At 34.7% G+C, this 24,572-nt stretch overlaps 4 protein-coding genes and 2 non-coding genes across 12 annotated transcripts; 3 read left to right on the plus strand and 3 right to left on the minus strand.

Annotated features, from left to right (window-relative positions):
- Positions 1 to 1,406: 1,406 nt before the first annotated feature.
- On the minus strand, positions 1,407 to 5,181 carry LOC106169974 (uncharacterized). 2 transcript variants are annotated; one of them, XM_013549657.3, is made up of 5 exons: positions 4,992 to 5,181; positions 3,466 to 4,484; positions 3,114 to 3,284; positions 2,582 to 2,872; positions 1,407 to 2,406 (listed from the first exon to the last, which is right to left on the minus strand). In XM_013549657.3, the coding sequence occupies exons 2-5, from the start codon at positions 4,381 to 4,383 to the stop codon at positions 1,858 to 1,860; spliced, it is 1,929 nt and encodes a 642-aa protein (XP_013405111.2). In that variant the 5' UTR covers positions 4,384 to 4,484; positions 4,992 to 5,181; the 3' UTR covers positions 1,407 to 1,857. The 2 variants fall into 2 exon arrangements, with proteins under 2 accessions (XP_013405111.2, XP_013405112.2); XM_013549658.3 differs by having other exon boundaries at positions 4,982 to 5,174.
- Positions 5,182 to 5,367: 186 nt separating this feature from the next.
- LOC147764261 (signal recognition particle RNA) lies at positions 5,368 to 5,667 on the plus strand. The gene has a single exon (XR_015332600.1).
- Positions 5,668 to 6,520: 853 nt separating this feature from the next.
- Positions 6,521 to 6,638, plus strand: LOC112042169 (U5 spliceosomal RNA). Its single transcript, XR_002886441.1, has one exon. It is a non-coding gene; the product is annotated as a U5 spliceosomal RNA (small nuclear RNA).
- Positions 6,639 to 7,594: 956 nt separating this feature from the next.
- Positions 7,595 to 15,627, minus strand: LOC106178888 (WD repeat-containing protein 41). 3 transcript variants are annotated; one of them, XM_013562246.2, is made up of 14 exons: positions 15,595 to 15,627; positions 12,588 to 12,700; positions 12,397 to 12,445; positions 11,956 to 12,084; positions 11,595 to 11,657; positions 11,284 to 11,392; positions 10,993 to 11,058; positions 10,628 to 10,732; positions 9,652 to 9,815; positions 9,374 to 9,504; positions 9,066 to 9,182; positions 8,702 to 8,789; positions 8,406 to 8,474; positions 7,595 to 8,253 (listed from the first exon to the last, which is right to left on the minus strand). In XM_013562246.2, the coding sequence occupies exons 2-14, from the start codon at positions 12,686 to 12,688 to the stop codon at positions 8,089 to 8,091; spliced, it is 1,356 nt and encodes a 451-aa protein (XP_013417700.2). In that variant the 5' UTR covers positions 12,689 to 12,700; positions 15,595 to 15,627; the 3' UTR covers positions 7,595 to 8,088. The 3 variants fall into 3 exon arrangements, with proteins under 3 accessions (XP_013417700.2, XP_013417699.2, XP_013417698.2); XM_013562245.3 differs by lacking the exon at positions 15,595 to 15,627 and adding an exon at positions 13,051 to 13,197 and having other exon boundaries at positions 8,702 to 8,786; XM_013562244.3 differs by lacking the exon at positions 15,595 to 15,627 and adding an exon at positions 13,051 to 13,195.
- Positions 15,618 to 20,624, plus strand: LOC106178883 (DNA polymerase iota-like). 4 transcript variants are annotated; one of them, XM_087002049.1, is made up of 10 exons: positions 15,618 to 15,748; positions 15,973 to 16,091; positions 16,500 to 16,616; positions 16,785 to 16,949; positions 17,348 to 17,503; positions 17,885 to 18,118; positions 18,376 to 18,536; positions 18,714 to 18,805; positions 19,207 to 19,331; positions 19,558 to 20,624. In XM_087002049.1, exons 2-10 carry the CDS (start codon positions 15,983 to 15,985, stop codon positions 20,550 to 20,552), a joined length of 2,154 nt encoding a protein of 717 aa, XP_086858175.1. In that variant the 5' UTR covers positions 15,618 to 15,748; positions 15,973 to 15,982; the 3' UTR covers positions 20,553 to 20,624. The 4 variants fall into 4 exon arrangements, with proteins under 4 accessions (XP_086858175.1, XP_086858067.1, XP_086858100.1 ...); XM_087001941.1 differs by having other exon boundaries at positions 15,630 to 15,782; XM_087001974.1 differs by having other exon boundaries at positions 15,631 to 15,782; positions 15,899 to 16,091.
- A 241-nt stretch (positions 20,625 to 20,865) lies between these two features.
- LOC106178887 (gluconokinase) lies at positions 20,866 to 24,546 on the minus strand. Its single transcript, XM_013562243.2, has 5 exons — positions 24,406 to 24,546; positions 23,797 to 23,827; positions 22,498 to 22,584; positions 22,182 to 22,225; positions 20,866 to 21,763 (listed from the first exon to the last, which is right to left on the minus strand). The coding sequence occupies exons 1-5, from the start codon at positions 24,441 to 24,443 to the stop codon at positions 21,388 to 21,390; spliced, it is 576 nt and encodes a 191-aa protein (XP_013417697.2). The 5' UTR covers positions 24,444 to 24,546; the 3' UTR covers positions 20,866 to 21,387.
- Positions 24,547 to 24,572: the final 26 nt, after the last annotated feature.

Here is a 24,572-nt window from a genome sequence, read left to right on the forward strand (position 1 = left end):
GTATACTTTTATTGGTACCTTTTACATGCTGGAATCGTCCGTCAATGTTCCTGTTAACTAGTATTAGTTAGCTATCTTTTTCTTCTCTAGATATTGAACTTTAAAAATTGATGTACTGGTTCCGTATAGTAAATATAGAAATCAGCATCACCAGACAGTGAATTTCAGTTTTAACACAAAGAAGATATATGTGAATTTTGGAAATAACAATCTTGCCAGTGACACTAATATAACATATACGAAAACAACTGTTAAATTTTGATTGAGTTTTAATCTTTTATTTTTTAAAATTATTTTCTTATATTATAATTTTAGTGAAATACTGTGAAGTAACATCTTTGCGATACAAACTTAATGAAACTTTACTTTGCTGTACGACGAGTCAAACGCCACCATAAAACATCCAAACATACAGATGACAGGATCCAGGATTATTTGAAGGGGGGTGGGGGGTGTCCGCGGATGCGATGTCGACCCCCTCCCTTGGCGTGGGGTTCGCTGAAGGCCCCGAGAATTTTTGGTATTTTAAGGGGCGAACAGTGCCATTTGGAACGGTTAAGAATGATTCAGCTAGTCAAAATTCTAATTTCAATAGGGGACTATTGTTTTTTTTTTTTAGAAATCGAGGGGGGGGGTCGGGACTCCCTTGCCACCCCTCTAAATCCGCCTCTCGATTGTTCCCCCAATTTTGAACTATATACTTGTTCGCGGAGAGAAAATGTGTACCATCTTTGAGATATATAGCCTGCCCCCTAATGTATACGATGCAAGTTAATCATTATTCGCTTTTTGTGAAACCAGTAACTATTTAGACAGGACATAATCTTGTTATCATATTAGTTATCTGGCGAAGATCTTAACTCTACTTTGAAGCATCACCTCGAAAGGACAATTGAATTAAATAGATAAGAGCTAGCATTTATATTGCCTTAGATCTTAGTAAATAAATACCAAATTTCAATTGGTAATCTACAATTCCATATAATTAATCGTGAACATAAAAGGAATTAAATGAGATTTGCAAAGCTTACTTTATTTCAGTAGTTTTATCATCTGGTATTGTATGTGGTCAACTATTCGAAGTTTCGCTCTCGGCCCGTTATTTACATCTATATTATCTATCATAATTTTTACCCTTTGGGCGATGGTGAAAACCTCTCAACGCCTCTCTTTCTTGTCTCCCTCCCATCTGTTTTTTTTCATGCTTTGCGACGCAAAATTTGTTTTCGGTTTGCAAATTTTCCACCATGTTGATCGTCACTTGAAGTATGAGAATCCCGTCAGTGATACATCCCCTTTGTTTATATGGTACATTTATTAAAATAAGCAGCTTTGTTAATTTATTATCAAAATATTTCACCAAGTCAAAATTGGATGATCAGTTTAGTCAAATTTGTAAAATACCATAAGATTTTATGAAAACGTAATGTTTATTGTAAAAAATACTCTGTACAAATTCACATTTTAAATTTCATATGAGAAATAACATCTATGAATATGTCATAGAAATACAACAACATCGATAACAACAAAAATAACTTATCATATGTATGCAAAAACAATGCATCTTACAATGATGTGAAATAAATATACTGGTATCTATATAGTTATACCAAAGATGTGATACAAAGTTACACTCAATTGTACGGGAGACGGTAAATTTCACGTTTTACTATTATTATCATATAATATGGGACTATATAGAAACCCACTGAAATAATCTAGTAGACGCCACCCTTTAATTTCAAGAGTGATTGTGCACTGCATTAGTGAAACAAAGTCAATTTCTGTATCATATGCCTTCCTTCAGATTTGAACAATGTACATTGTCTCAATAATCGGTAAACACACTTGAATTTAATAGTCCTCACTTGAAATCGTCACACCACATTTGATAACTTGTCTGTGGTGGCGTTTCCCCTGAAGACGCTTGTTCCAGGCGTAGTTATATCTGTCCATCAAAGCAGATCGAATTTCTCCAACACCCTTCAAGCTTTTTCTGCCTACCCTCACGCTTTTTGGAACAAAGGCTCGCCGTACGAACACTTTGCAGCCCTGGTTCAGAACACCGTCCAGTTGCGCGATAACATTTTGATGACGTAAAATATAAGTGTCCCAGTGAACGCGAGATGTAAACCCACCCGTGTGCCTGACGTACATGACGTATTTCTTTGCACGCTCTTTCGGCTGCACCGCTACCTCGTACACGGCGGGGCGTTGTGTGTCGTCGCGGAAAAGATCAACATTTCTGTAGCCGACGTGTTTTTGTCGTCTTGGCACCCAAGCGTCCACGTTTTCCTTGGGTTTGGACTTCACCATTGCCAACTTCCATTGGGACCACTTCATGTTTTTGAGAAGGAAATTGTTGACGGTCACGTGCTCACGGTACTCTCTCACGGGAGCCTCCTGCACGAATAAATGATAGCAAATCTAAAGAAATGATCAGATTAACTTAATGAACGTAATTTATGAAACTGAAGTCGATTTTACGCAAAAAGAAAGTAATTTTATTTCAACTTCAAATATAAAAACACATTTCAAATAGCAAAATTTACCAACGACTACTGAAAAATATACTTACTGGTGTTGTTTTTGCAGTCGATTTCTTCTCAGGCATGTCGACCTTAGCAGGAGCATCGGTATCATCTACTGCACTTCTCTTAGGTGCACCTTTTTTGGCTGCACCTTTTGTTATTGCTTTTTTAGGTGTCGCTTTCTTTTTAGTAGTTTTAGCAGAAGCGGCTGTGTCGGGCGTTGTTGACGTGACAGCCGGGTCGCTACTATCTCCCCCCTTCAGTTCTTCAAACATTCGGTGCAGTTCTGCGTTCATACCAGAACCTCCACGACGCATGGCAACCTCCTGCTCGTAAGCCTAGAGAAATGGAAACGAAATTATGAACTAGAGAATCTCTTCTAGAAATCCTTTTCGTGTTTTAAATCGCAGCATAGTACCAAACTAAACAGTTGTTTGTTTTAAGTGACTTTAATAAAAACATAGTTTTAAGCAAGTCTAAAACAACCACTTCTCACATATGTACAAAAAAAAATAAATAAATAAATAAATAAAACAACAAAAAAACTTGGAACAGTTTACAGAAATTCACTTTTCCTACCTCTAGGAACTCTGCCCCGTGTTCTCTGTAGCAAATAGCCATAATGAAGTCAAACACGTTGGAAAATTCATCAAGTTTCAAATGGCGACCATGGGTCTTCTCAGCAAGTGTGGAGTAGAACTTGTCTGACTCGGAATTGTTTAAACACTGAACGGCATAAATATTCACACCCTGTAAATAATCAAGATATCCCAGGATAAATAAATAAATAATTGAGGGTGTCTCCACTCTATAAGAAATGTGTTAATAGCTCAAATTCGGTTATCTTTATTTATCTATTTTAATCGATATCATTTTCTATTTTCAACAATATATATATCGAGATCTTATCCTAAAATCAGCGAATGCTTACCAGTTCATTAAAGAGGCGGTCAGTTTCAACCTTCCAATCCAGTCTCTTTTTGTTCAAATGGTAGTTTGGCTGATGAGGAGTGGCATCCCCAATCATCACCAGGGATCTCTGAGAGCCAGGGCTCCAGGATAGTTCTTCTCTTACTTGATGCAGGACCAGCTCGTAGCACTCTTCAAAGTCACCGCCTCCGGTGCCTTCGACGTCGTTAACGAAGTGACACAGCTTGCCGACGTCATTGGTGAAGTCGATGTACTTGGTAACATACCCGTAGGCTCCCTCGTCGCAGTAATCTCCGTGAGCGAACACTGAAATCTTCAGGTTTGGGATGTCGGACATAAGTCGCTGGATCATGTCCTGGACGCTCTGGCGTACCTGCATAATACAGCTGCTCATGGAGCCTGTGGTGTCAAATGAAAAGACAATCTCAATGGGTCCGCCAGGAACGCCGGTTGGGCGAGACGGGGCTGGGGCTGTACGAGAGCGTTTAGCAGCGGGGGTTGCTGAAGAAGCTCCTTCCCCGGTGTAAAGCGCCGCCCCGGCCAAGGATCGTTTCACCGGACCAGTGCTTCCGTCAACTTCGTACAGAAATTCGGTATTGGCGACGAGTGCCCGGTTGTAGGATGTGCTTTGCACAAAGATATCAAAGTCTGGCAATTTAGATCTGTCTAAAGTGAATTTTCTCACTTCTTTATCGATCCCCAGTACACCTTTTACCGCAGGGCCGCTAATAAAGGACCTGTCACTCTTGCGCCTTGCCACCACCTCCTTGTAAGCCTGAATGGTCTCTGGTTTGGTCAGCTGGTAGAACCCGCGCCCTGTCTTAAACTCAAGCTTGTTGGCACGCACGAAGTCCCGGATGGACATTTTCTTGGGAACTCTGTGAGTTACAAAGCGAGTTTCTGCGACTGCCGATGCCATCTTTTGAACAGTGGAATCACGAATGGGGGTGTAGCTGTACTGGTAGCTCTGTCACGAGAATGGGTGCCAAGGCCCTTATAGATATCGATAATACCGATAACCTAAATAACAACAAACCAGAAATAATTGGATTGGGTCTATTGTCTTATGCCATACATGTATATATATCGCGAGTATCAGCATTATATATATATATATATATATATATATATATATATATATATATATATATATATATATATATATATATATATATATATATATATATATATAATAGTTAAGTGACGTTATTTGACGCTGTTTTCATTAATAATAATAATAATAATAATAATAATAATAATAATAATAATAATAAAGTAAGCGGTGGCTCTATTAGCATAGGCCTACTATAAAAACTTGTTTAACTTATTCTTTGCAAAAAAAAAAATAAATAAATAAAAAAAAAAATAAATAAATAAATAAATAAATAAAATAATTAGAAACAGTATTAAAATGAAAAACATCTTTACAGCAAATGGGTGTCAAGTCAACACAACAAAATATTAGTAGTGCTAGTGAGTTTTTTATGACTAGAAATTATATTTTGAAAGAAATGTACCTGAAGTTACCTTAAATGCGGACTTTTCCTCAGACCGACAGTTGATTATCCCAGAGGCTGTTTCGACGTGTCTATTAGTCGAGTGGTCAATGTTGTCTGACAAATCCATGCTATTCGGCATCTTATATAGCCCCTTCCGATCGCCCTTCTCTGGGCAAGCAAGCACAAGCAGTCGGGCAAGTGAAGACATGCCGGCGGAAGTAAATAAAGCTGTAACGTGGTGTCTAATTTTAGAAAGATGACGTCGTCAACCTTATTTGAATAACATGTGAAAATATAGGTGTCCCTTTGAGCGTTTATCGTACTGCTTATTTACACTATACTGCCGCCACCTATCGAGAAAGTTGGTTTATGGACAAGACCTTATATTTTACCCACAATACCCGACTGGGAGTTGTGGCGTGCTCCTGTAATCTAGCTACTTGGAGGTCTGGGTTGGTGGACGGCTTGAGGCCAGGGGTTCTGCTTGGCGTCTATCTATGTTGATCGGGTGTCCGCACTAAGCTCGGCATCAATATGGTAACTCCGGCGGAGGCTAGAGTGACCAGGTTGACTAAGGAGGACCGTACTGGGCCAGGGCAGAAATGCAGCAGCCAAAAGGTCCCGTGTCGAGCAGTATGGTGGGATCGCGTCCGTGAATAGGAGGCGTTTGGTAGCCTGACCGATATAGTCGGACCTAATCCTCTTTTTTTCTTATTTCTAATGAAAATTTTACAGCTGTCTAATTTTTTGTCCAAAGACTTTTATTTACTACTTAAATATTAGATAAAGCTATCCTCTACCAGATTGACTTTTCACGTTGTTCACAGATATGTCTTTAGATAAACAGACGGTCGTTTTACTACCTCGCTTTTCCCCTTTTTCCCTATATAATCTGCCACCCTTGTAGAGGGTGAGATAAAGCCAGGGCAACAGATAGTAACCATCAAAGATGCAAGCTGGGCATTTATTCGTCTAAATGAGCCTTTTTTTAAAATGAAGTTTCTTATTGATGGAAGTGCTGGTCAAAATAATCCATAGGCCCTTAGCTCATCCATAGCTCAGTTCCAACTTAGGCGTATGAAACAATTTAATCGGCGAAGATTGGAGCAACCTGCAGGGAAAGTGAGGGTGTTAAGAGAACGCGGCCATTTTCATACATTTTATCAAAAATATCATCCTGAAATTACGACTCCTTCCTGTCAAATCTATGTCTATTTGTTGGTTGGGTTATCCTGCTTAAATTAGGTGTTGACTTTACATCATCAATATTAATGCGCACAGACGTGCCAGCCTGCCTGAATGCTTTTGTTCTGATCCACACAACTTATACTTATATATTTCATCCACTTATAAGAACTAATGCATAGTATAATAAAATATGAAAATAAAATCATAATTATGTGAAATTAATTTGCTATCACAGTTGTAGTATGTAATTACACTATCGTAATCTTGTGAATTTGTGTATATGCTGATATAGCTGGTTATGAGACCACTTGCTCCTGTCATAATTCTATGGGCGTGATAGTGTTTACACTTCATTGTAAGCAATATCCATTACTCTGGTTTCTCTTCATCCACGTATAAATCTTTCGCCTTTTACTAAAGATTTCCGTGGAGAGGAACAATACAATGAGTCTATAGACTAATTTTTCTAGCCCTCCGAAAGGAGGGTAGCATAATAAAATGTCAACTCTCGACGCACTCTCTCACTACTTTATTGTCCTTGGAACAAATGCGAGGATACAAAAACTTGCATACACAAGGGATTATTCCTTGTTATCTAGCGATGCTATACAATGTATAGATTATAGCAATACCCTTCCTACCGACACACACATGATATTCCTAATACGTTGTTGCAAAGCACTATCACTTGCTTAGGCAAAAGGATGCAGCACAGTTGCTATTTCTTTTCTAAAATAAAACTGCATTTGGTCATAACTATGATAAGCTCTTCATTTAAACTTTTTAATGGCAAGGGTTTGATGGATTGCAAATACATATATAAAAGTATTTTTGTGATACATTGCATCCATCCACTATGATTCACAATACAACATAGACAAAGAATTCTTTATGTCCAAATGATTACTAATTTAGATAGACAAAATCAGATGCAGTATTTTGCACTGCAAGGGCTTTTAAAATAATGAAAAAAAAAGTTCCAACAATAACCTTAATATTAAACTCCAATTTCTATTATTTTTTTTACATTTGTAAATTCTTGTATTGAAGTAAAATTGTCAATTTTATTTGATGTACTCCATGTGCCAGAATGCATTTCAAATAATAACTTTTTATTGATTTTTTTACAAAACTTCATGTAAAACTTTCATTCATTTCTTTCTTATTTAAAATATTTTATAATGACTTTATTGTGGCATCCCATTTGCAGTTGGAATTTTTGCATTAAAGAGGCACATCTGTGCTTCATTAAAAATTTTGTGGCAATATAATTCAGCTTGAGTTTAAATAATTGAGACTGCACCACGTGTGTTCACTACGATAAAAATATTTCAGTACATTCTGAAAAAAAAAAAAAAAAAAAAAAAACGAGTTCCTGCAACCAATCAAAATGCTTAAAATTGACAGTTTCTACTAAGAAGTGTAACAAAGTCAGCAAGCAGATACAAATAAAAATCGACTTTTTAATTTTCACAAAAAAAAAGAACGTACATTATGTAAATTTTGCTCAATTCAAAAGTGATATAATTCAATCCACACCTGTATTATAAATGTTGTACACACACATTATTACATACATTTTCTTAAATTATATTTTACAATATTTTTTACAATGTAACCATGTGAAGTGTTAAGAAGAATGTTTGCATACTAATAAAATTTAGTATTATATTTTATTCAAAATAAATACTTCAAAGTCTAAATCATCTCATTTCACAAAAGAAAAGTCAGAAAAATGCCTCTGATCAGACATAGACCTCTATACTCTTTGAGCTTTTTAAAATGTTCTAATATGAAGTTTCATCCTGTTCTGTGATGTACTGTATTTTAAGAAATTGAATACAGGCAAATCTGTCTCTATCTAATTTGTAGAAACATTTAAGGTAGTGAAAAAAAGGGAGAGTCACATATGTGTGTGACATGTCCCTGAGTTGATGTCAATCACTAGGTGACTCCTCTGTTCTTAAAGTAGCCTGGTCATCGTCTCCAGTAAATATTGGTCTGGAAAGGCCTGTTAATGTACTGCATGTATAAGAGGACTGCGTAGCACCGGTCATCTCGCCTATAAACTGGCTCCTCTTTAGATTTTGCAGAACGCCATCCTAACAAATTGAAATCAAAAAGCATCATTGAATTTTTTCTTCTTTTAATACATTTGCAAAATGTACAATGAATAATAATAATAATTACTATTATTATTATAAAAACAATATTTAAGACACATCTACCAAATTCAATGGTTTTAAAAACTTGCCTTCCACAAGATGAGTAAACCATCTCCTCCACAAGAGACAAATCCCTCCTCACCAAAGTCAACAAACAGCTAAAAAATATACAATAAAATAACAATGAAGTGTAAGCATTATCTGTAATGATATAAAAGACAATAAAACCTTAAAACAGGGACATACCATTAACCTTGTTGACTTTTAAAAAGAAAAGGCCATTTAATGGATTATATTTATATTCTTCATCTTTGTTTTGTGGAAGCTAGAGGAGCAGAAGCATAGTATTTTGAAATTTTGTTCAGGTTACCTCAATTTCACGTACCTGTACAGCACCTGAATGTCCAAGACATTCACCTAATAGACATGGTTCTACAGTCTCAGACTTCTTCAACTTTCTAATTTTATCTCTGCTGCAAAAGTGGGAATTCACAAAGTTTATTTACCAAAATTGATCAGCCACAATAAAGATTTTGAATCACTTACTCAAACACTTCAATTTCAAATGAAAAATGTGTAATTCAGTTTTTCTCACATCAGAGACCAACTAACTACATTTTCAGTAAACAATTTTGAAAATGATTTTAGATTTACTCAGCGTAACATCTATGGAATTTTTAAAAAGATATGTGATGTCATTACAGATGGAATCCTACAATTTTACCGAAATCGATGAAAAATCTAGTCACCTCAGGCCAGTAAATGTCTCTAAAGGGTTCATAAAGTAGTCTTTGTCATTCTTTTCTGCAGGGGCTCTACCCCATAGTTTTATAGCACCATCCTCTGAACAAGTTGCAAGATACAGGCTGTAAAACAAAATGTATATTTAATAAGCTATTGCTGGTTTAAATGCATGTAAACAGTTCAATTTTCTGACATACTGGCATAGAAAACATTAATACTTTAAATTTTTTAACCTAAAATTTATGACAGGTTATTAACTACATAAAATGTGATAGAATGCCACTGTTTTCATTTCCATAAAAATTCTCCTTACCCATGATAAAGAAAGTCCATGTGTTTGATCTTGGACATGTGAGCATCCTGCTTCTTGGCAATGATTCTTCCTTGGTCTTTTGTGATATCAAAAACATAAATGCTATTTCCAACCGCAGCAAATATGCAACCCTAAAAATAATGGGACTTCAAATTAAAGATAAATTATTAATTGTTACAGTAAGGCTTTAGTACATTTATTGCTCTACTGCTTCTGCTAATTCAACATTTGATATTTTATTATGCATGAATATAATAATAATTTTTGAAGCAGCTTACCTTCTCTGGTGAGATCATATGTTGAATACTAAAGGGATAGTGGTTGTCTATGCCTCTAAATTCTTTCTCTTCCTTAATCTGGTTGAACTGCCTAATGGCAGACAAAGTATGAGAAGACCATAGCACAATCAGGCCATCCAAAGAGCCGCTAGCAAATGATCCATCTAAAAAGTAAGTATAACTTTAACTTGAGATTCAACAAGCTATTACTTCTGCTTAAAATATGGTGGAATTTTGCTGGTTCTAAGATGTCTTTTTCCACAACTTGTCCCCTGTTTACAAAAAAATTCTACCAAATCTTTTTTTACCATTTATCAGCTAGTTGACTTAACAAAGCTTTGTAGGCTGTAGCCAACTAAGCATGTCCAACAAAGAATCTAAAATCTTAGTTTTGCCAACAGCAGCCTTAACTCTTTTAAAGATTGGCGAAAAGTTTTCTACATGGCAGATCATGCCATCTTTGAATCATGAATGATCTTTTTTGAACAATGAAATGAGGCAAAACAAACAATTTGGACATTTAAACTTTGATACAATATTATTCAAAACCATGGTAACAGTAAAATGCCAGGATGTCATCATGGGGCATCTTGTGGTCAAAAAGTGTAAAGACATGAAACAATGTCCCATTTTATTTTCAAATAAAATTAACATTAACATTCAATGAAATTATAACAGAATATCTTGAAAAAGGTATATACTTTTCAAAATTTGTTCAGTTTCAGTTGTAAACAAAAAGTTCTGACAGCTCCTGAAGAGGCTAAAAATTCTGACTCAACCAACCAAATCTCAGTAAGGTCAAACCTTAGACTTTTTTGTGAAACTGGGGCCTGATCAACATTTTGAGTGATATATCCATTTCCATCTTACATTCTTTGACTGTCAGTTGCTTTCCTAACACAGTTCCACAGTTAAAATGTTGTGAGATAAGACAACAGTTTCCTAATATTATGATTCTGACACGAAGAAAACTTACCAGGTACATTTATAAGGCTTCCAATGGCCTCCCTGTGCTGGCGAAAAAGGTGTTTGAAAAACTTGATCTCACAACTGTCTCCACAATATTCAACAGTATAAACATCTGCAAATATAAAAATATTCTTGACAACAACATAACTACATTATGTTGCAGTGGAGTACAAAATGCATGGAAACCACTTAAAATTTAAATGCAACTATCCTATTCATGTTTAACTCGACACCTTCATTAGAGGTTATAAGGGTAAACCACAAACAAACATTGTTAACAATCTAAAAGCCTCTGTTTTAACAAATGCCATTACTTCCAGCTATACAAAAAGAGTGCATTATAATTGTATAAAATTTTTATTATTTACTGACATAATGATTCTTCACAGGCTGCAACAAATCTGTTCTCCTTGATTGGCAGCAAAAACTGAATATCGGCTGAAAAGAACATAAAACACTTTAAATAAATATCCCCAGTTTCATAAAAATCTATAACCAACAGTTTTATACTTTGCCAGCATGCTCATGACCATTAACAAATTTCACTATTCTAAAGTATGTTATGTATTATTTTTAGACTCTAGACTGTTTCCATTTCATACAAGGATGAGAAAAATTCCCAAAAGAAAATTCAATACAAGTCCCATCGACAGTAAGTGTTACCTTTCCCTGGGTTTTCCACTTGATGTAATTGTTTTCCCTTCCTGCTCCACGCACACAATTTCTCCCCTCCTGATATAAAGATATCAAATGCTGGTAGGGAGGCCAAGCACTGAAAACATGACAAATCAAGATGCCACATTTTTCAAAATACTTTAACAGCTCACGTTTCTTTTTTTTTCTTTTAAAATAATTGTGAAGAAAAAAATCCTGAACTTATGAAAAACAATATTCAAGAAAATAGTTACTACAAGATGAATATTTTCTGAAAAGTGAGCTTATTCATTCTGATGACAAGAAAACTCTGTGCTTACTTTGACTGAACTGTTGTGTTCTGTAATATCTTCAAGACACTGCCCTGTTTCTATGTTCCATACCTACATGTATCAATTTGCAAGTATTAAATCTTGAACAGAGTGAAGTTCTATGATTTTTTTCATCCTACAAAAAATATCAATTAATGATATGTGCATGTACCTTTTTTAAAAATTTATAAAATACAGTCTGAATCTTAGTTTAACAGAGTAGTTCATATACCTCAGTTTAAGATAATTAAAGAACATGGAATCTATAATTATATCAAAATATCACATCCCTGCATGGGTTACTCTAGTACCATTGTAACACACACACAAACTCAAATATGAAAAACATATACAAACTATAACAGATTACCTTGATGTGTTTATCAGATGCTCCAGTTATCAATAGTATATCATCATAACTTCCTGGCTCTGGTTTAAGTAGCAGTATACAATTGATGGGGAGTTTGTGTCCAGAGAAAACATTCAATTTACGACCATCCTAAACATCAGCACAAGAAAATTGAAAGTTGCTTTGTGTAACAAGTTTGCAGATAAAATTAAAGGTTAAAGGAAAATTATGTATCTCCTTCTGATGTTTCTTTTTATGGTCTTTGGAATGCTATATTTTAAATGCTAAAAACAATAAACAAAATATCTTTCAGGTCAAACAAAATAATAAGATCTAGTGATTTGAAATAAAATAACAAATTAATGTGATACTGGTATTTTGTCAGCAAATATCTTAAAAGATATAAAATAGGTCTGTGTAAAACAGATACTTTTTTGTACTATGTACACTGTATGTCCTTACCTCTATATCCCACAAAGCTGCTGTGCAGTCATCTCCAGCAGAGATACACCTGAAATGGAAATTTATAACACATTCAAATTTGGAAAATATTGTCGTCATCTCAACTCTCAGTAAGTCTCATCCAATCTGCAGGAAAACTATCAGTTGACAGGTAGCTTAAACTCAAAGTAAGATAGATGGACCCAAGTTACCTGTGGTCATCTACCTTGACCAGAGCTCTGACAATGTCTGTGTGGTGCTGTAATATCAGAACCTCTCTGTACAGGTTACATGGCTGGGCATCCTCAACCATGTCCACATTCTTCTGAAAATATATACAAAAAACTTCAGTACAGGTATAAGGATTTAGTCAAACTTCTACACAACATGTTGGTTATGGACATTCTATCATTTATAAATACATAATAAGTCCTTATGAAAATAATATCCAAAAGAACCAAGAATGAAGTCTTTTGTTCAAACTTCTAACTAGAATAAGAAGTCTGATGATTGGATATATTATATAGAAACAAAATCTTTGTTTCTGACAACAGTCTCCAATGTCACCTATCAGTTATTTTTCTTCACACTTAGACCCAGTGATATAATTATAATGGATTCAGTGAACTGCTACACTAACTACCATACTATATATAGTGTAGATTAGAAAATTACCACCAAACTATTCAGCAGCTGCATATCTGATATTTCAAGCATGGCCATTGTCAACAGCTGTCATTTCCTTCAATGCTGCTAGTCAGTCTCACCTCACTGTAAAGCACAGTGGGTAATAGCTCAACACAAAATTAGACCTAGTTTCTTACACTACTAACATCTAGCCAAATGCTGTGTTAAATAGGCTAACTGACATTTTGAGTGAATAATTTACCTATCACATATCTTGCTTTATTCCCAATAACCGAATTACACATTAAATTAACAATTATCACATTTTATCAATTATCAAGAGCAGTCTCCACACACTGACCTCATTGTCAATACATGTAACTAAGTTTTAATCTAAATAACAAGGGTCACAACACTTGGAAGCCAATTTCATAATACTGGTATCTATCATATACATGCATGAATATCTATATGGGCCATTGCAGAGATGAGGGTTAACATATTGATAACACAGATAACTGAACACCACCTTTTATCAAAATAGGTTGAGCTGTGGATAAACCACTGGCTAAGGCTAAGAATGCTGAAAATTGAGGCAATGAAATATGAAAAATTAATAAAAATGTGTGTGTGTGTGTGTGTGTGTCTACACACCTAACACCCAAATCCAATATAGAGGTGCAATTGATGTCACAGGCAAGCTCTTAAAATATTTAGTGCACAGATTGCAAACTGTCTGATTATTTTAGGGTCCCACGTGAAGAAGTTTATATCAAAGTTTCACTCTCCAGGAACCATGATTAATAAAAAATAATTCAACTTCTATCCCCAAAAAGGAACATATGTTACTGTCACAAATACAAAACGTTCAACTCTGAAACACTTTACTTACTTTGAAAATTCAATCATTACTGGATTTTGTTCTTTGATTTATCTCCTACAAGTATAACCTTGTAAAAAATTATAATAATCTTTTGTATGGAGCAATTAATTGTCTTAGAGCTACTTTACTTTGCTTGTCACTGAATATTAAAAAAAACAGGGAAAATACACCCTACCAACAGCAAAATAAGCATAAAATAAATTATTTTTCCCATTGTGCTCCAAATATGATATAAGAAATGTCAAACTATCATGGAATCACAATATATTTTTCGGTCAGCAAAAGAAAACATCATTTTCTCTTGCACCAAGTGCTTAAACATAATGAAACATTGTAACAATTTTTCTAGGGAACATAAGTTACCTAGTATTAGCCATGACACAAAGCCCCTTGAGTTATAGTTTTTTATTTATAAAAATGTCCTGACGTCATGTCTAATTTACCATGACTGAACCACTACAAAATATATCGGAACGTACGTTTTTGGAACATATATTACTATTTAGGGCTCTTTCCGTAATGTAAAAGATATGGTAAAATTAAAATTTGAATTTAAATTGAGACAAGCGTGGATTTTTGTTCTATACACGTTTTAAAAAATTGAATAAAACTTTGAATTCATTCAATTTTATTTTTTGACACTTCAACATATGAAATGCACCTCTCTGTTGGGTTTGGGTGCTAAATGTATACTGATCCTAGACAAAGTCTACATTGAAAGTCTTTAAAGCCCTCACATACATGACATACTAGTTAAGGTTTATGTTCACAATAATGTTAATTTATTTGAAGAATATTTTTAAAGGTTACAATCCATCTACCGAGCCTAACTTCAATCTTGGCAACATTGTTATATTGAAAGCTATGAAAAAGTCCCACGCACAGAGCCCATGCAAAGTTATATTTTAATTGTGATGGTATATATTGTGTACATGTATACTGTATATCTATTCATCTCATTCCCAATACAGTTTTTACTGATGGTCTGTCCTCATTTTGATTCTATCGGTCTCTGTAACTTACTTTGATGTATGCAAATGTATAATGAATTCAATTTAAAAAAATGTTTATAGGGTAATATTGTGATTTACAGGAAATTATATGTATTATTATCATTAATCAATTTAATACAGTGATCACGTACATTATTGTCATTGTACGAGTCTTTGAGAACACCGCATAGAAACTCACTTTTCTAGTTCTACTCTCATCACGCTTCTGTCATTTTCACTAGTTACTAAAACGGCTAGAAGAGATTTTGACAGCTTAGAGGTACTTTACATTGTATGATGAATGTTCCAATTGCCTCTGTCGCTTGGCTCACTTTTAGCCTTAGATGCTTGGTAAGAACTAGCACGAAAATTCATGCCACAGAAAATATTGACGATTCTGATATGTACTGTCTGTGCTAGGTAAGAACATGCTTCTTGAGCACAAAGTTTGACACGTAAGCACTTTCTTTACCATGTCAGAAACCGTGTTAGGGGTGTGTGATAAGTGCGTGCGTAGCTAGCAGCCCTAGAAGCTTTTAAAGTCTTTAAACAAAACAGCCATTTTCACATAGAATTGTGTAATTAAATAACATAAAATTATATTTGATGTCTTCATGCGTCAATTTCAGTAAAAAAAACTTGCAGTATATTCTGTAGTAATGAGAAATATTCTGAATATTATACCTTGATACTTAGTAAACAAACTAACTTGCAAACCTCTTAACCCGGAAGTGCGCACTGCATCTTTTTGAAAAACAGCGCACCTCGTAAAACTCTCTTGAGAAACGAGACTTTGACAAATTATGTCAACAAAAATAACCACACGTGCGGTGGCCTTGCATGTTGGCAGGAAAGCTACCGCATGTACTTGGTAGGATATTTATTTCATGTCTGATATCCAGAAGGTAATAGTAACACAATGTATACTGACTTTGCCCTTTCTCTAGGATTACCCCTGGCATTTTGTGGGGAATAGACGGGGAAGTATTTGTGTTTACACAGGATGTTGTCTTTTTTCCAGGGCTCGGGATTTTAGATTGAAGTCTATATATTTCTACAGCTATCAACCTTAGTTTATGCAATCTTTTAATGCAGAGCTGGAAAGATGTCTGATGACGAATCTGAGGATTGGAGCCTCCCAGTAGAAGGAGAGGCTGGCAGTGGAGGGGGAAACACTGCATTCTCTTGCAGCAGCAGCAAACCCAGTTGCTCTGGTAAATTTATGTGTGGCATTCATTTTATAGAGTTAACTGTGGATATAATAGTCACTTTTTACCTAAATGAAGGAAGGCTGATTCAATTATTTAGTAACATCTCTCACAATGATCTAACAGTTTTAAAGAATTTAATTTAATGGGTTTATTTCTTTTTTTTTTTTTGCTGAACAAATACTAATAATACGCTAATTAATGTGTGTAGTTAATTATTTTGCAGGGCCATCAGAGGTTTTGTTTTGAGGAAGAGTTAAACTTCTGTTACCTTTCCACATTGCTGTTTGCTTGTTCATGATAGTCACTGTTGTCTACAACTATGACTGGCATTATGTATTGTTGTTTTGGAGAAGGCTTACTTTACATTATTTAATGTTATTAATATTATAAGTGCTGTGTTTATCTCATTAGGATCCCTTAGTATTTGCCCAGAGAATCATGCAAGGACTATCATTCACATCGACATTGACTGTTTTTATGCACAGGTTGAAATGTTAAGGAATCCAGAGCTAAGAACAAAACCTTTGGGTATGTATGCAGAAAAAAGTTTCACTAGACAAACACATTAAAATTGTAATGTCGAATGAGGTACCAATAGGTGTATGTTTTTCAACAACAATTAACGGAGAGAAAAATATCATGAATAGAACTATCTGTTAGAAAGCTCGCTCATATTTAAATACTTCTATTTTATAGGCATTCAACAGAAGAACATAGTGGTTACGTGTAACTATGTAGCACGTGAACGTGGTATATCCAAACTGAGTTATGTTAAAGATGCAGAGAAGAAGTGTCCAGATATTGTTCTTGTCAACGGGGAGGATCTGACACACTACAGAGAAATGTCATATAAAATAACAAGTATGTTTAAAAAATGGTATGAATTTGTATTAAGCACAATCCAAGAATTAGGTATTTTAAAGTTGCATTAGTACCCGGTACATATGAAAAGCCTGTAAGGTTTACTTGCCCCCTTTAAAAACACACTAATACTGTACCATGTCTGGTGAACCCCCCATCCAAAACATTGGAGATAAAAAGTCTTCCAAATTGTTTTATTAACTAGACTGACTTGTAGAGAGTCTTACTTTGCCCTTGTGAATTCATAGTCAGATTTTTTAAAGTAAACTAGATTTTGTTGATAACAAGTTATTCATATGCAAGACAGCAGATGCTAGTTAAATATAGTGCTGTCAGCTTTGAAAGGTAGTACATGGTCATTTATGATGTTAAGTATTCTGCTATTTATTTCTTGTTAGATTTTCTGTTGAAGTACACACCTAAAGTAGAACGGCTTGGTTTTGATGAGAACTTCTTGGATGTCAGTGATATGGTGAGAATGAGATTAAATGACCCAAGTACCAAAGAAGAAGTAAAAGGTCACATTTATGGCCAAGGGCAAAAAGACAGTGCTGGTGAGATTAATTTGGAGTCATTTTATAATATTTTCTTGTTAAGCGTTTCTCCTTTCTCTTGTACTTTTTGCAAACAAACATTAAATGCGCTTATATTATGAACTGTCTGTGCACTTGTAATTTCTGTTGCTTCCTCCTGGACCATTAGAATGAAGAAGTTGAAACTTTGGGGATTAATAGACCTATCATCAGAGATGTCCGTGAGCTCTTCAGGGTATAATGCACCTTGAGATATAGTTTCTGATACTTCTAAATATCCAAATATGAAAGCAGATTTATTTTTAAATAAATTTCCCATGTACCAGCATAGATATGAAGGACCCTTGACAATGCAGGAGTATGTGATGGCTACCCCCTGACACTATCTAGTTTTCTTTGTAGATAGCTGTACATGTGGATGCCATGCTCGCCTGACAGTTGGTACCCAGATTGCTGCAGATATCCGCAGTGCTTTGCAAGAAGAGCTTGGCATCTCATGTTGTGCTGGAATAGCTTGGAATAAACTACTGTCCAAACTTGTGGCTGGTACTCATAAGCCTAACCAGCAAACTGTGCTTTTTCCTGAGCACACATTTGAGTTAATGCTCAGTCTTGAGGCTGTCAGAGCAATCCCAGGTATAACTTGATCTTGTAATAATTGTGCAGTTTGAAAAATTAATACAGATCTGTTTCAATAGAAATTTCTTTATGCATCCACAAAAGATGTATTGTGAAGTATACACTGACCTTCCTATGTAATAACATTGTTTTTACTTTTTTCATAAGAAATTTTGTAAGCTTTCAAAAGAAAACACACTGTTTGCATAAATGCACATAGATGGAAAATAACCAAAACCAACAAAGTTACAGTAAAAATAACATGTTTTCTCAAGGTATTGGTCACTCTACCGCAAAGAGACTTGCATCTCTGGGAATCCAAACTATATCACAGCTTCAAGAAGTAGACCAGTCTGTGTTGACAGGGGAATTTGGAAACAGCATGGCTCAAACTGGAAGTGACCAGTCCCCTGTTGTTACAACAGGACAGGCTCAAGTATGATATTTGCTTTGTAGAATACATCCTCTGTAAATCACAATTTAGGTACTTGAACATCATTTACATACTGATAATGATTTCATTCAAAATGCAATCAACTGATGTTATTTGAAATTCCCCCTTTAAAGACATTTATTTTGTTAATAGTTTAAAAGCACAGTCATTCCATTTTAGTCTATCAGCGATGAAGATTCCTTCAGAAAATGCCAGGATGTGGAGGATGTAAAGAACAGAATTGGTGGACTCTTGGACAACTTATTAAAAAGGTATGTATTATATTTAATATGTTTTATACGAATCCAATTGATAATTTGAGACAAGTCATTTGTTGTGGCAAGGAAAGCAATAAATAAAATTATGGGTTTGATTTTGCCGTTTTCTGAATAAAGTTTGGGTTATGCGAATGATATGCTAAGAAAGTTAAATTAATGAATATGTTTAATGAATTTACCCCAGTTTTTTAGTATTAGTTTGCTATTACCTAGAAATTTGGTATATTTGTTTGTCTGTAGACAGAGAGGTGTCCACATATACAAGATATTTATGCATTAGTTCCAACTCTCTTGAGAAAATGGGAAGAAAGAAGACAATATAATTGTCTTGTGTTCTGGTCCTTTTAAAGTCACTAAATAATCACAATTTTACTGACAACTTTGCTCTCTTGCAGACTAGAGGAAGATGGAAGACTACCTGGAATAATACGATTAACCCTCAGAAAATTAGATAAAGAAGGGCAGTGGTCTAAGAGAGAAAGTAGACAATGCAGAGTTCCTAGTCATGTTTTCGCATTAGGTAATAACAAAACTATTGCTTCGTATTGTGTGCTCAGTAATAACAAGACTATCCAGATGAAGATGAAATGAGTATTAAGAAGCGAAATTGTTTAATTATTTCCCTGCATGGAAAAAAGTTTTCTTGTAACATTGATTCCCTACAATCTATTTTTGAGAAAAAATGGCAAAAACGCCGATGCTTTGTGATATTTTGATTTTTTTATACTTCTGAGATATATTTTCAGATAATTCTGAAAGGAAGAAGGACAGACTGTTGCAGATTGCCATGGAATTATTCCACAAGATCATAGACACAAAAAAACCATTCCACCTAACTTTGCTCAACCTTGGTTTTACCAAATTTGATGCAACACCAGCATATGCCAGTACAATTAATGCATATTTTTCCACTAGTGCCACACATATCAGTTCTGCAGGAACAATAGCAAACTTTACGGAAAGACAAAAGCAGACTTTGTTTGATGAGCGGTCACAGCAGCCTCAGAACCCTCCATTAAGTTGGTCATTTCACAGTCCACCTGGTAAAGAAAGCAAAATGTGTAGTAAATCAAATACTGGGAGTTCAATTTTAAGATGGACAGAAAGAAAGGAAAAAAGAACTGAAGTGCCAAGTCATCGCCATGATGTTGACACAAAGAGATTGAAATTGGATGTGCCAGGTACAGAGGTTTCTTTTCCTGATCACATTGATAGGTCTGTATTTGATGCTTTACCTCCAGAACTGAAACAAGAAGTGTTAGCCAATGCAGATTTGTTAAAAGCCCAAATTCTTGACTCCAGCCTTAAGGCCAGTGTCCTTAAGGCCACGGACACAACCCAATATTGTGATAGCAATAATGGAAATGCTGGCAACATTTTACCAGGCACAAAGACTGAAGTTGACTCAACAACCACGGATACATGCAGGGAAAAAGACTTGACTGTTGGTGCTCAGATAGAAGGTTCAATATTAAGTCCTTGTCAAATGTCATTTTCCAAGAAAAATGATGACAAAAATTCATTACATTTTGATAGTGGCACATTGGATACAACAGACAAAACATTGAACATCATGGTCCCTCCTGACATTGACAAATCTGTTTTCACACAGCTGCCTCCAGATATTCAAAAGGACTTGTTAACCCAGTGGAATCAGAAAACATCCACAAATTCTCATGTTAAACAGAAATCCAAAACAACTAAGTCACCTTCACTGCTGAAATATTTCAAAAAACTCTAAATCGCTGCATGTTATGATCTTAATATCATATGTAAATACATTAATTACTGTTAATAAAAGATATTGATTTAACAGACAGTTTTTTTGGAATAATCCTAGAAGAAATTTTTAAAAATTCCTGTCTTTTAGTCTATCAGGGACAGGGCAGGCAGAGTGCAGACTAGATAATAAACCTTTACAGAGGCTTAGAAAGTAATGGTTATTTTCTTGGGAAAGGAGTGAGGGCAACTGACTGAATAAGAGCACCAAGTGATAGACTGTCACACCTATCACAGCCCATTCCCTACTGATATCTGACTGTAAGCAGACAGAATTTTGACTGGCAATATATGAGTTTATTTCCCTAGGTATTGAAAAACAAATTTTACTCGTCAAGATTTAAAATCATTAATGACAGGTGTTTATAATATTTTTGTGACTAGCTGCCACTGTGTCCTTGATTAATTTTACTTTATGAATACTGCACAAAGAACAATTATGAAATATATTCAGTCTAGAAGTCACAAATGCATGGATGAGTAGCTCGTTTGCTTGCTGTCAATAAGGTGAAGAATCTTAGATATTCGTTGCAAACTAAAATATGATTTACACACTGTTTATGTGTGTTGTCATGTCACATTTGTAGTTGAAAATTACACCCACGTTTCTAACTTCTGTTGTGATAACAGAATCTCCAACTCTGATACTGTATAGTATATATGGTGCTGTCTCTGGAAAACTTCGAGTTGAAATGGACCAATTCAGTAATGATCAATACTGAACAGTCTTAAATGGCCGGTTTACTATCTTATAAAGTACCAACGAGAATAAATACAGCACATTTGTGAATTTGTTTTTAGGTTACCGTTCCAATATTGTCAAAAGAGTGAATAAGCTTTTGAACAATCTTATCTGGGGGTTCAGCAATATCCATTATAATGCAGTTTTCTTCTTCTGTTGGCTCCTCAAGTGTCTGAAATTGTGAATCAACTAATGAGGGAGGCATAAAATGTCCAGTTCGCATTTGCATTCGTTGAGCAATTGTTTCTTTATCTCCCTTCAAGTAGACAAATTTGACATTCTGTGGAAGGAATGCTGCCCCATTTATCCTACTTGAATTTTTATCTTCAGCAAAATCCTCAGTCCCAACATTACCATTTAGAATGATTTCCCGGTAGATCTTCTTCAGAGAGGAGCATGTAATTATTCCAGATGAACCTTCATCAAGCCACCTAAAAAAAACGGGTTATTGATAAATTGATAAATGGTGATCACAGAAAGAACTTTTATGTTTGGAGAGAAATACCTTTGATCTTTGTTTGCATATTAACATTCAAACTTACATTAAAAGAGACATTGATGAAAGAAAGAAAAGCAGTATTCATAATAAAAGCCAACTAAGTTTGTATCAAAATAAAATTACTCTTGTGCATCTTCTGTATTCTAAATCTTAGATATGTTAAGTACTTTGAATTGCATGTTGTGAAAAATAATCAGAATTCAGCATTCAGGATTTGTACGAGGCATGCCACACTGAAACCAGTATGGCTAATAGCCGCTATCATTTCACTACAAGTATTATTGGTAGCGACATGATCCTAGCATTATGAAAGCATTACAACTTGACCAATATTGAAAAATCACACAGACCTTTGAATGACTTGGTGCAATGCCAGAAGCCATGGTAGTCTGTCCTGTAAAATATGTAAAAGACCACAATGGTTACAATAAAGTTATCACTGAGATAAGAACATTATGAAACCTTTTTATTCAAAAATTAACAATGATAACAATATTGGCTTCAGCATGGCAAACAAATTTTACATGTCAAGATTTAAAATCTGAAATGTAATATATATTTATAATATTTTTTGTGACTAGCTGACAGGTGTCCTTGAATAATTAAATTCTTTAAGAATTTTTTATTCAAAGATTTACAACTAGAAACACGATACAAGCACTGTACCTGATCTTCCAAAGGAATCCCTCTGGCCATTTTGGCTTTGTTATCTGGTGTATGATAGTCATCAGCTTCAGCAATAGGCCACCCTACCTAATAAACATACAAGTTATAAAAGTTTGTTCAATGATGCTGCCAAAATGACAAATCAAATGCAGCCTTACAAAACATTGCCAAAATACAAGAAATTTAATCTAGTGTGTGTACCTAACAAAGGGAAGTGTGATATTTATTTTTTACGTTATAACATTACGTAATTTTAATCAAATTAACATTATCTAATGCTATATAATAACTAACACTATTCTTTTACTTGTGGGACCTTTCAATAATGGCTATCGGCCAAATTTCGAACACCATATTTATGTTTGTCCTTTACTAATATTTTTGCTTGGGTTAAAGAGGAGACATAAAGGATTATGACTAAAAACTAATTAGCAGTGCTGATATTTCACATAGTCATTACCAGTATGTTAAAAAAAACTTCTAGCATGCTCAGTGAATGTTTCTTAAAGAAAAACAAGGTAGCAAAGCTGTCAAATGGACGGACATAAATGGCAAAGCTAAAAGAAGCAATGTCATTAAAAGAGATTAAAATTATAAACAACCAATAAACAATGAAGGCACACAAAACATCTTTTTGTCATTTTTGGTGGAATTATATTACTAGACAATAATCACAGCTAATTTTTTTATTGTTAATTTTTTAAAGTGCTACCCAGTACTGTTGTTCTGGACATTCAGAAAATGTTTCTGTCACAGATATTTAAAGTTACATTAAGAAAATGCATCCTATTTGTATGAACAAAATGCTGCACTCCACATGGTTCATTAGCATAATGCATGCACGTATTACCCCTATCCCTTGGGTGACAATTTTTTGTCGTGCATGCATAAGCCTGCTTCTCATAAATATTCACATATTTATATATCTGCAGTATACTAGGTACTGATACACCTGTACATCACGCATAAGCTAGTTGCAGTTAAATATAAATTAGAATATTTAAAAGTAGTGTTCTGTTTTATATGGTTATAGATTTTATTAATTTCTTTGAATGCCATTTCATAAAAGTTACACTACTTCATGATAGTTAGAATAATTAAAAGTTGTTTTTTCATGCTACATGGTGTTTAGGATCAATAAAAAAAATCCAGGAAAGTCCATACAGACAACTACGGTGACATCAGACATGGGTGATGCATGGCTATAGATAAATGTCCAGACCCATAGTGTCTGTTGATTTATAATTTTAAGGTAAAAAATAGAAATGGAAGTCTTGAAATCTAAATTAACTTACATACCTTGTCTGACAGCAACTGAGCAATGGTTGTTCTAAAATGTGAATACAATCAGTTAATGGATCCATAAATTCAATCAAAGATACACATCTGTCATATAATGAAATGAATTTATTAACAACACATCAAATTAACAGAAACAAAAAAAAAAAAAAAAAAAAAAAAAAGTAATTTCCATTGGTCCATTTAAATATAAACACTCCCGTACAAAAAAGCTAATCAGAAACTATATTTGGTATTTATTTCGAGTTCACTTGCCAATTAATTTTTTAAAAGGAAATTACATCAGGAAAATATAACAGGTAAGGGCCAGCATAAGGCACTGGACATAAAGCACAAGGTGGTGGTGGTGGGGGTGGGGGTGGGGGTGGGGGTGGGGGGGTGGGGGGTCAGAAAAAGTATATAACAGTGATTTACATTTTGTGTGGCCCACCCTAACTTATTTGGCAAATAACTTTTTTATTCTGCACCCCAAATTACATTTGTCTTGAACTCAACAAAGTGTTTAGGTTTAACAGTACTATATTATGGAGAAATATTTTTGCAGCTGAAAAAAAGGAAAATATACACTGCCAGTACTTTCAACGTATTATGTCATGACAATAAACCTACTTGCCACAACCACAAACGCCCATCAAGATGACGATCATCTTTCTCCTTCTGTTCACGGCTTTTTATCAGTAAACAATATCAGCTGAGCTAGCCTCGCGTCATCTGCTAGCAATACTCTCGACTAAAATGTAGTCTAATTATTAGATTTCAGTACAATTTATATAAAT

The sequence above is a fragment of the Lingula anatina genome, chromosome 1 (genome assembly GCF_051362555.1).
Source record: "Lingula anatina isolate TDL-2025a chromosome 1, LinAna3.0, whole genome shotgun sequence".
Lineage (NCBI taxonomy): Eukaryota > Metazoa > Brachiopoda > Lingulata > Lingulida > Lingulidae > Lingula > Lingula anatina.

Bases quoted from the DNA above. Each gene is read 5' to 3' on its own strand.
- LOC106169974 (XM_013549657.3), bottom strand. From the start codon at position 4,383: ATGGCATCGGCAGTCGCAGAAACTCGCTTTGTAACTCACAGAGTTCCC. The intron at 3,285-3,465 runs GTAAGCATTCGC...GATTATTTACAG, and splicing joins ACCGCCTCTTTAATGAACTG to GGTGTGAATATTTATGCCGT. The intron at 2,873-3,113 runs GTAGGAAAAGTG...CCATTTCTCTAG, and splicing joins ACGGGGCAGAGTTCCTAGAG to GCTTACGAGCAGGAGGTTGC.
- LOC106178888 (XM_013562244.3), bottom strand. From the start codon at position 13,098: ATGGCCATGCTTGAAATATCAGATATGCAGCTGCTGAATAGTTTGGTG. The intron at 11,658-11,955 runs GTAATCTGTTAT...TGATACATGTAG, and splicing joins CATCTGATAAACACATCAAG to GTATGGAACATAGAAACAGG. The intron at 10,733-10,992 runs GTCAGTAAATAA...TTATATTTGCAG, and splicing joins AGCCTGTGAAGAATCATTAT to ATGTTTATACTGTTGAATAT.
- LOC106178883 (XM_087001941.1), top strand. From the start codon at position 15,718: ATGTTGGCAGGAAAGCTACCGCATGTACTTGGTAGGATATTTATTTCA. The intron at 16,950-17,347 runs GTATGTTTAAAA...ATTTCTTGTTAG, and splicing joins AATGTCATATAAAATAACAA to ATTTTCTGTTGAAGTACACA. The intron at 19,332-19,557 runs GTAATAACAAAA...ATATATTTTCAG, and splicing joins TAGTCATGTTTTCGCATTAG to ATAATTCTGAAAGGAAGAAG.
- LOC106178887 (XM_013562243.2), bottom strand. From the start codon at position 24,443: ATGATCGTCATCTTGATGGGCGTTTGTGGTTGTGGCAA. The intron at 22,226-22,497 runs GTACAGTGCTTG...CATATTTTACAG, and splicing joins GGATTCCTTTGGAAGATCAG to GACAGACTACCATGGCTTCT. The intron at 21,764-22,181 runs GTCTGTGTGATT...CGTTTTTTTTAG, and splicing joins TTGCACCAAGTCATTCAAAG to GTGGCTTGATGAAGGTTCAT.